Source organism: Ascidiella aspersa, chromosome 9 (assembly GCF_963924565.1).
Source record: "Ascidiella aspersa chromosome 9, kaAscAspe10.2, whole genome shotgun sequence".
NCBI classification, from domain to species: Eukaryota; Metazoa; Chordata; class Ascidiacea; order Phlebobranchia; family Ascidiidae; genus Ascidiella; species Ascidiella aspersa.
The window spans coordinates 2,664,995-2,675,846 of NC_139455.1; the positions used below are offsets into that span (position 1 = coordinate 2,664,995).

Genomic DNA, 10,852 nt, shown 5'->3' on the forward strand with positions numbered 1-10,852 from the left:
AAACCACAATTTTTTAAAAGTTTTGCTATGTTGCCGAATACCCGGGATTCAAAAAAAAAAAATCCCGGGATTCGGGATTGTTAATTCGCGGGAAATCCCGGGAATTTACCGTCGAAACATTCCCGGAGAGGAACCCTAATAACTGCCATCGCTGATACCTCTCTTACAAAGTTAATTTTTTTTCCAATACATGGCAAGGCAATCAGTAATATATTATCAGTAGGGATGTTCAAAGTAGAATACCAAGGTATTCTAGAATACCAAGGTATTCTAGAATGATAGGTTTCGAATCTAGAATAACGAATCTAGAATAACGAATCGAGAATATCGAATCCTAGTATAATTTTATTAAATTATTTAACCTCGATTTTGTTTGGGAAAGGGATTAATCTTAATATACCTACAGGGCCCACAATCGCAACAACAAACCCAAACAATTTGCTAACATGTGTAGATTATAATAAAAAAAATCTCCCATATGTTTAACATTCTTAACAACTGTCATTTGAAGCAGTTGTGTAAACTGTAATATGTCCACTGTCCAGGTTGTTGCGAAAACTTATATTTTTGCCAATAGTGAGTACAATGCAACACCGAACACAGAACTCTTTAGCAATTCGGTCCTGTTTTTAAAGCATAGTTGGGTTTTAGTGCTTCTTTTGTTGACTAAAATGATCTGTTGTGCAGTCAAATAATGTATTGCAAAAAATAAGTTACTATTAGCATAACGAATACTTGACAATTACGCTGTGCATTCCTGTATAACCTCGCTGAATATTGGCCTAAAGTTGACCTTAAGTAACCCTATAGCGCATTCTGTGAACGGCCAGCACGTTTTACAATGTAATGTTACGTTTGCAACTTAACGCATTTAGGGAAATTGGGAACTCTCCATCTGAAATTACATGTTAGTCTCTCGCCCAATAATGCTTGATTGACACCTAATTATTAGACAAAGTTAACGCGAGACGCGAAGTATTTGGTCACCCGAAAAAAAGCTGACGCTGCACTACCTGGTTACATTTAAAGCAATCACTATAAATTGGCCTTCCAACTTACTGCACACGTTTGTACAATTAGGCGCGACAATCGACGATAAAACATTAAATTATATCGGTTCCAATTACCCGAAATAAATGGCAGAATTGGATTCGAATCCCATCTGGATTTGAATCCAAGGATTCGATATTCTACTTTGAACATCCCTAATTATCAGTTGTCTTTAGTGTACCATTCAATCCTTGAATGCCCACTGTTTTTTTTCAGTATAGAACTTCATTTTTAGTCATGCACATTTTAGAAATTAATCTTTTTTCAGCCACCCAAATTTAAGCATAAAGTTTAGTCTAGCAGTGCATATTTAAGCTGCATAATCATAGTCCCCATTCCCCGCGTAATATCCAAGGTTATTACTGCCAAAACTGAAAATTGTGTTATTTGATGATTTTTACATGAATAATGGAAGAAGTTGGTCTATTTTCATTTACTTAACCTTAACCGAATTGATACTCATTTGTTTCAATTGCAAGAAATTTGTCTTGATTTTGTCTTTAGAAATCAATTTTATACCTCAGAGTTAATTTGACTTTAATTTGTTTGCCCGAATATTAAGCAAAAAAGCAGCAATGTCTTCCAACACATTTTACATGTGCCTACTTGTTGGCTTATTCTGTTTTGTTGTTGCCATAAATGTTGCCAGCAGTGAAGACCCAACACTTCCACCCGTTGGCGGTAAGCATTATTTTTATTTTCACTGCAATTACTAAAAAAAAGTAGTTTACAAATTCTTTAAATTACTTCTCGATAATGACAAGCTCAAATATAGAGCGGTGTGTTTTGTTAAGATCAGAGTAAAACTTTTTTTGTGATAATATGCTTGTTTAAGAGAAACAGGTGGTTGCTCTTTGCAGTTTATTATTAAAAACAAACTAATTCAAGAATTGTATCCTTAAAAGTATTTTTCATTAAGCACTTTTTCTTCATCTAGATTCCTACTTAAGCCTTAATTTGTTTATCTGTACATGAACCATAGATGCCGAGTTTGGGGTACTCTCTTCACCCCTAGCAGTAACTTCGGTTGCCTCCATAATGACAAATCTTTCTTTAAAATATAGTGTATTTCGTTTGATGAATGATCATGAGATATGAGATTAAACTTCCACATGTTTTCTGACACATATTTAAACACCAATTAAACATTCAATTATTACCCAAGACTAGCAATTTTGTAGTTGCCAAGAATTATAAATTATAGTTTGCCAAAAATAGTTGCCAAGCATTTAAATCATACTTCACAAGAAATTTGGGTTTTTGGTACGAACGTTTACACTTATATAATAAAGACAGTTTTTTACGAATCTGATTGGACCTTTAAAGGGCAAAGTCTGCAACTGATTAAACAATTTAATGCAAAATCTCGCTAACTCTTTCATGTTTTTTTGCTCAGACTGTGTGACTCTCAACCAGAGCTGTGAAAGCTGCCTGAGAAATGTTTCTTGTCTTTGGTGCGGAAGCCCACAGAAGTGCATAAAATACCCGGTCAACCATCTCCTACCAACTGCTTCCGATTGTGCTTTGGCTTCAGCGAGATGGGGAGTCTGCTGGCGTAAGTAAAATATGCTGAAAAAATAAATAATGGAGTGTAAAACCTGTGCTGATATCTGTAACTAGCCCATAGTCTCAGTACTCGCTTATTCTTAGTGGTAATCATAACAATAAGACAACAAAAGTGGTTAGCTTTATACCACTACTTTTTTGTAAAATAAATTTTGTCTCATAGAGTCATAATAGTTAGTGTAAGGCCAAAGGAAACTCAATTTATGCACTAAGAAGTTAATTTTGGCTTGATGACTTGTCAACAACTGATATTAATATTTTAGTTGTACCTAGATTGCCTATTAGATCACAGAAATGATTAATACTATTGTATCACCTTGGTCATGCTTCTTTTAATCCATAACATCACAAATGACTTTAAAAACAAGTGCCAGATTTTACTACAGAACATTTCTTTTGCATTGGATACCCGTGAAAAGGTAACACATCAGAAAAGGCAACAGAAAATTACAAAAAGTCAACACCCTATTAAAAGCTGGGCTCTAGATTTTTATGCTTTTTTCTAGTTAACTTTGAGGCTCTGATAATATCGATGAGCATCATCGGCGGAGTTATACTCATCGCCGTAACTCTCTGCTGCTGCAAGTGTTGTGGCTGCTGCTGCTTCAAAAAGAACAACTCAAAGTAAATGAGCAGTTATTATTACTACTTTTGTAAAAATGTTTCTGTTGAGTCACAAACTGACATATACAAATACCTAAAAATTTAATTTTACCAACAATTATCTTACAAATAAATGTTAAGGTCTATTTCATAATTTATGTATTATGGCTTTACCTTGTGTTGTTTGCCTTAAAGTTAGAACAGGGTTTTTACCAAGCGTTTTTCATAAAGCACCGAATAACTGTAAATATTAAAGGTCGCAGTCGAATATAAAATTTTGTGTTGACTTTAGTTTCAAATTGACTGTTTCAAAATATATAGTGAGCTTCATGACATTGTCTTTCAGTTTAGAATTTCGTCAAAATTTAAGCTAACTTTGTATTTGACAAACTTTCCTGTTTAAAATCATATGTTAACTTTGTTTTGTTAAATATACAAACTAGCGGGATTAGGCCTGCGGGCCGAAAAGTTAGAACAACCTGTTAATTTTAATCAAGTTTTTTTTACATATTTTTCTAAATGTGTATCCGTTTTATGTCAATCATTTTTTTATGTTATTTTAGGTATTTAAGGGAAGAAGCTCGATTGGATCGTGAAAAGCAGGAACGTCAAATGAGGCAAGACGAAAGGTAAACAACTAATAATTCCTTTAATTCACCCAAACTAATATTTCTAGATGTTCACAGTCTGTTGTCAGCTCTCTTGGATCCATTAAGCTTGTCACAAACACAATTTTTTATTTAATATAAGTATTGCTTTATCTCTTCATGATTGCATTTTACACAATAATATAAAATATAAACAACAAGATATTAAGTATACATATATATATATATATATGTTGTGATTCAATAATATGTATGTCTTTTTTAATTAAAAAGATTGGGTCTAAAGACACACTATATTTGTCTAGTATTTTGCTAAATCTATTCATGATTGCACATATCACAATATCAAGCACATGGAAGGGATTTAGTTAAATAGAACTCCTCTGTCCAAAGTACAGGATTGAGAACATCTAACTTAGGTAGCCTTTTATTCTAAACCTTTGAATATTAAAACAAAAAAATCGAGAAATGTTATGTAGCAGAAAGGCAAAATGAACAATGTTGTACAACAAATTTGCAAAAATCATAAACATAAAAGATTTCACATACCGTGCAACCTGTAACAGCAATCGTGTTACTTGTCATACACAGCCAACAAAAACATTTGTTTACACTTAATTACACATTTACACATCGATTGCACATGACACCTATTTTTCTGTTTTCGTTTAGACGTCAAGACAGACAACGCAAGAATGATGACATCAGAAGAAAATATGGTGAGCTTGTGTTTAACTTGCTGTTTCCTTTCTTTCTGTAACTTGTTGAGGTCCGGGTTTATTTTATCCCTGTTTTGAGTTTCCTTCACTTTTTTTCGATATGTGACTACTTTTTTTATTTGGAGGATTATTTTAAATGCATGGGCAGTAGCTCTTGATAATCAAATCAGTGACTGCTAAGTGTGGCTCTTGATAATCAAATCAGTGACTACTTCTAACCTATGGCTGAAAATAGAATGTGGCTAAGCATGTAAAATTACATGCAGGCGAGTAATTTTATACGGCTTTTACGCTAGTTTAGCTGAACTCATTGGAATGTTAAACCTGTGTAGCAGTGGTTCCCACTTTGGGGTCGCAAAAGGTTGTCCGGCGGCGGTTCGCCAAATACTATTTGTTAAAAAAAAATTCACAAAAGGAAACAAGCAATAAAAACTACAAATTTAGCAGTAGAAGGAGTAAAAAGCCCAGGTCAGTCTAGCTAATTGCTATAATGAAGTTTCCTTCAGTCAACCAGTCGTGTTTATGACGCCACCGTTAATCTCAGCTCCAGTATAGTGGCATTGTCTAATATGAATAGGAAGTGTGGCTATATTTTGACCCTCTGACACTCAATGAAACTCTTTGTAACAACATTTTAGACACAATTGAATTCTCTGTAACAATACTTTTACCCACTGGAAACTATAATAAAACAATAAAAACGATAGAAAATATCTTCTTAATCTTTATAAGACCACTTTAGTTCTACACAAAAAACAGAGAAGTTTGCTCAACAATTTTCTAAAGAACCAACGTCTTGTTTTTGTTTGACCTTTTAATAGTTTCTTGTCTTTTTCAGCAATTAAGTATTTTTAAGAGTTTTGCATAATTCCTTATAAATAACTGATTTGTGTCAAAAAAATATTTTAGGTCAAAAAATAGTCGCCCTAATAATAACTAATAAATCAAAATTTGTGATTGCATAAGTTTTTAAAAACTGGAAAGGGTGAACTTTTAACAACAAAAAAGTTGGGAACCACTGCTGTATAGAAACGAATTCCTCTTAACAGTTTTAAATTTGCCCTAATGCTAGTTGATTAGCCAGGCTTGCTGCCTTTTGCAGTAAAAAGTTAAATAACTGATTTTACAGTTCAACATTCAACCCTATCTGTTCCACTGTTTAATAGTTAGTTTTTATATTGAGGAATATCCAAGCTTTTGTATGTATACCATATTAATGAACAGTTTCTACAGATTTTGGAAAATATATATTTAACAACATTGTGTTATTCGCACAGTAGTCGCTTGGCTACTCTAGATAACGAGGTGACATTTTCTACGTATATAGTTGTTGTTCTTCCTGTGTCATTGTCCGTTTATCGCTTACCGCACAGCGTCTTGTTGCACACTTCCTCACCTATAAATACGTTGTTTATCACCTGATGAAATGCTGGTGTAGATGCACATAATATTAGCAAAGTAGTGTTTTTAAAGAATTATTGGTGGAAGAACAACACATAACTAAATTTCTATTATCAAGCTTATGTAAAACACACCATTTTAACTTGTGAATTATTGTAAGAAGAGTTAGTTGTATTACCATTGCGTGACAAAGTTTCTTACCTTGTGGTTTTCTAAGTTGAATGTGTAAGACAGTTTTGGGGGTATGCAAATAAATGTTTAGGCCAAAATTGAATTTAAATTAGTGAAACGAAAAAAGCAAACCAAGTAAACCAATTTAAAAAGTATGCCAAATATTAGTTTTTTATTATTTGTATTTTCATTCTAAGTAGGGACATTTTTCGTTTCAAAGTATAATTATCGCAAGAGTCAACAGGTTAAAAAATAGCAAGGGGTTTGCAACCTACACAAATGCGATTTAAAGTCATTTAATTTAAGACTGTAAATCCAAACTACATAATAAATAACAATAAAACCATAAATAAACAAATGAGATGTTGCTATAAACTATACTATTGACTCATTTAGTGGGTTAACTCTAATGTTTTATATAACCTGTTAGAGTTTGAGTAGTACAGATTTTTAAATGTAATCTGTTAAGCAGTCCTGGTGTAAAAACAGTGTTCTTTCTGCCCCAAAAAATTTTTTTAGGTGTTTAATCCAGTGTTCTAGCGACCGAGACAAGCCATTTTTTCTTTACTGTTAACAAACCCTTTACTTCACAGGTCTAGGAAATTCTGGTTACAACCAATTCCAGAATGAGGAAGATTGTTAAAAAATAACGTAAATAATGATGTGTTTGTTTGCACTCAAAATTGTCTGTCCTTTTTTTGGTGAATGCAATCTCGTGAGACGCATGCAAACATTTTCCAGAACTGTTTTGTGGTGCTTTCCATTACCACATGTAAATTATGCTGATGATTTTTGCATATAAAATTCCACTTAGTGCATTTCTATTTTTTTGTAATTCTCTATGTTTGTTTTCATTTGATGACTCTTTCTTTAAGTTGATGAAACATCTCAGTTAAAAATTCTCCCTCCCAATTTTTGTAGAAATCCTGAAAACCATTACAATAATTACCAAATTTATGCTAAAATTTTGCTATATTTTTCACTGATCTTAATGTCATCAGCTGCACAAAATAAATACTTAATTGTTTAACAATCAATATTTTTTTTGGGGGGGAAAGACTGTGCCCCAATAAACTCTTGGGTTAAAATTTTATCATAAAACATATAGTTTAACCTTCAATGTACATATTTCCTTGCTTTAATTCATTGCCTAGTCTATTGCTTCAAAGCTCTTTTTACAGCACTTGCATTAGCCGTAGCATTTTAAAACAAGTGTTTTTACTCTTGCAAAGCACCTGCATAACAAGCAACTTAAGCATTCCCTTCCCTTTATAAACAAATTGTGTGATTTCACCTGATTTATTTGACAGGTCTTAATGGAGGTAGCCAGGCCGGCTACCAGCGATTTGAAGACGAAGCATAATTGTTTTAAAAGGTTTCTGCAGCTTTGCTTAACCAATGCGAAAGCCGCTTTTTGCAAATGCTTTTCTTGGTGCATCAACCCTGTAGTTGGTAGCGGGACTAATCAACAAAATGCTAAAATACAATTACTGTCATTTTCAATCCCTTATTCAAAAAGGATTGCAATTTCAAGCGTATTCTAATGTCAAAAAAAGTTAATGTACATTTATCTCAAGGTATAAACTGTAAATATAGTTTGCAGATTGTTTATTTGGTAAAAATCAATTATATAATTAACGTATCACTGATGTAAATCGACAAACATGTCAAATCTATCAAAACATGTTTTAAAAGTCCTTACGCATATTAATGTTTAATACTTTTTTTCTGTGATAAATAAGATGTGTTGAATTGCCCAAATTTGTAACATGTTTTTTGGCATACAGGTTATTTATTTGATTAAATAGAGCTGAAATAATATACACATAACATGCACGAACTGACAAACTTTTTACCATGTATTAACACTTCTTACTTATCATTTTTAATGCTGTTTATTTTACAATAAGTAAGCTATGTGAACCAAGTTTAAAATAGCTTTTGCTTAGCATATTTCTGTTAATGTAGACAACACATTAATTACCTATATCCGGGAAGGAAATTTGACATAGAAATTAGACCTGCAACTGTTGTTTTTTAAATATGCAAGTGGCATTTTGTGTGAGTAGGAATCAGGATATTAACATATTGGTAAATAATAATTTCAAGTGTTTTAGGTTTTTAGTGTAAAATACCAGAAGTCCCCTCTATAAACAATTGTTAGGCTTCAAAGTGTAATGCAGTGGTCGATCTTTGTTAAAATCTAGGTTCCATAACCTTTAAACTCAATGTGCACTGCAATGTAAACTTTGGTAATTATTAACAGAAGAAAATAGTTTCCTATTTAAACAGTTGACGTAAACCACATTGGCCTCTTTTTCAATTCACCAATTGTACACTTGCCTGTCTGGATAATTTAAACTAATAAAAATGTAAACCTTTTTGTTTTTGTTTGCCTTATTATAGAAAATTAGTTAATTTTGAATATATATTAAACTACATAACCAATCTCATTAATGACACTCACAAGGAAGCATATGTTCATGATGCTTTTACAGTTGTTTTACACATCCTACATAACCATAATGTGCCATACACTATGTCATGCAACATGATTGTAGTACTTTCATGTTTTACCTGTTTGATAGGAATTGGGTTTTATTTAAGCAACCTTTAATTTTTACATACCAAGCATATGGCATTCTGCGAATAACACATGACCTGCATTTAAATTGCATGTGGCTGTGTCAGAATGCACTTTTAATTCAAATTTATGAAAAATAATATATAGTGACCTTGCCTGACAATTTAACCTTAATTATCGTGAACTTGTGTGCTAACATCAATATTAGTATACATTTTTAATTTAAAAGTCATAGAGGATAGTGAAAGTTGTATAACGTTGCATTGCTAAGTCATAACATACTTTATTCTTGCATCACATTCATTTCAATAGTTCTTGTTGCATGTGCCTTTAGTAATCTATTGCATGGCTTGATTTTGATTGCGTGTTGTGGTTCTAGCTTATAGACTCTACTAGATTTTTAGTCTGCTAAATTTTCGTTTTATACTTGATGCAAATACCAAACCAATTCAAATAATTGTGATTCAACTAGGGATGTCTGATAATTATTCTGGTATTTTTAACATTATGTATGGCCCTTCAAACCTATATCTAATAATGCCATTTCTAATGTCACAAAAATGTTGAAATCAAAATTTGCAAAAAAAAATTTTTTAGGTATTAAATTAAACACTGATTTACTGTTAAAACTATAGGCTAAACACTGCTTTTACTTTTTAAAAGGTTTAAAAGTTAAACAATGATATGCTGTTAAAAATAAAAGCTAAACACTGCTTAACTGTTAAAAAACGTTTGAAAGGTAAAAAACAAGAATGAAACGTCAGTTTGGTATCAAAACGACATCAATATCACTTTATTAAGAGCCAGTACCAATATTATCAATTAGTATTGATTTATTGGCCCTAATGAGGTTTTATCAGACATCTCTTTATTAAAACTAAATCATATGAAGTGCACATTAGCCAGTTTTTAATGCTGTGTTTCATTTTCAGGCCTCCTAAGAAGTGACTACCAGAGGCTAGATGGCTAGATGTGAAGTAATTTTTGTAAAGCATTTTTTCATTTTCTCTTCTATTTCATTGATTTTTCCATTTTCTGTTCAAAGCGTCCTTACCCTATAATATGTGTACATGTGTGTTTTTGGGATTTTTACTCTTTAATTTAAATGTTTTAGAAATCTATCCATGTTGTGTTTTACCAGGGAAAATTATAATTAATGCAGATTAAAACAAAAAAAACTTTAAAAAACTTTTTTTTCCAAAGTTTGGTAACGTAATTACATTAATCTATTTAATTAGCACTTCATATTAACTTCCGCTAATGATACAGTTTTGCACGTGATTTTAAGATTTTCATGGCAGTGTCATTAACACCATTTATCTAAACCCAATTTAGACAATGTAAATTTTTGCAGTTTTAGATTTCCTAAAACTAGATGAAACAATTTATGTTTTTAACGTGCAAATAACAACGTTTTACCTTAAATTAAATGCCTTAAATTCCAAATAATATGTGGCGATATTGAAGGACAAATCTTTTTTTTTTCATGTTAAAAGTATATGTCACATGACGCGCAAACAACGCTTTAAATTCCCATTTTTTTATGTGACACTATTAAAAGACATACGTTTTTTATGTTAACAGTTATATGTCATTTGACATAGAAATAAAATCGTTTGAAAAAATGCCAATTTCCCTTCAATAAATTTTATGTGGCACTGTTGAAAGACAAAGCATATTTTTTTTAAGTTAAAAAATCAATTTTGTTCCATTTTTGTCTTTCGCTATCTGTGTTTTGCCGTCACAATTTTTTTATATATTTAAAAAAAAACGTGCGATATATTCAAAATCTAGGTTATCTAATAAAAAAATTTGATTTTTTACCAGTGCCAGCTAAACTTTTCTTTATATTGTTTGTGTCACTGCGCCTGTACATAGCTTCAGTGCTTTGTTGGTACGAAGTTGCCTCTGTGATAAAACCTTGCCGTGATTACTGGCGTGTCCATGACACTTTGAGTTGACTTAAATGTCGTTGTACAGTAGGCTTTTAAACATCTCCCAAAAATTGAACAACACTATATTACTATTCATTTAAGAACTTTTAAATTCACCATTTTTTTCGTTTTTTGGCTTTTTGGTCTTAGTGGAATCCTATTAGCTTTTTTCCATGTTTTCGAGGACATTTTTTCTCCTTTTGAATTTAAGCTGTT

General features: G+C 31.8%; 1 protein-coding gene across 1 annotated transcript; it reads left to right on the forward strand.

Moving 5' to 3' along the window:
• The first annotated feature begins 1,558 nt into the window (after positions 1-1,558).
• Positions 1,559-10,096, forward strand: LOC146131868 (pituitary tumor-transforming gene 1 protein-interacting protein-like). The gene is made up of 7 exons (XM_083396598.1): positions 1,559-1,731; positions 2,447-2,605; positions 3,123-3,240; positions 3,783-3,848; positions 4,500-4,546; positions 6,712-6,769; positions 9,635-10,096. Exons 1-6 carry the CDS (start codon positions 1,626-1,628, stop codon positions 6,759-6,761), a joined length of 546 nt encoding a protein of 181 aa, XP_083252724.1. The 5' UTR covers positions 1,559-1,625; the 3' UTR covers positions 6,762-6,769; positions 9,635-10,096.
• Positions 10,097-10,852: the final 756 nt, after the last annotated feature.

What these genes read in the sequence shown, in the direction of transcription:
- LOC146131868 (XM_083396598.1), top strand. Translation starts at nt 1,626, where the DNA reads ATGTCTTCCAACACATTTTACATGTGCCTACTTGTTGGCTTATTCTGT. An exon ending in AACACTTCCACCCGTTGGCG is followed by an intron (nt 1,732 to 2,446) that starts GTAAGCATTATT and finishes TTTTTTGCTCAG; the next exon opens with ACTGTGTGACTCTCAACCAG. An exon ending in TTCAAAAAGAACAACTCAAA is followed by an intron (nt 3,241 to 3,782) that starts GTAAATGAGCAG and finishes ATGTTATTTTAG; the next exon opens with GTATTTAAGGGAAGAAGCTC.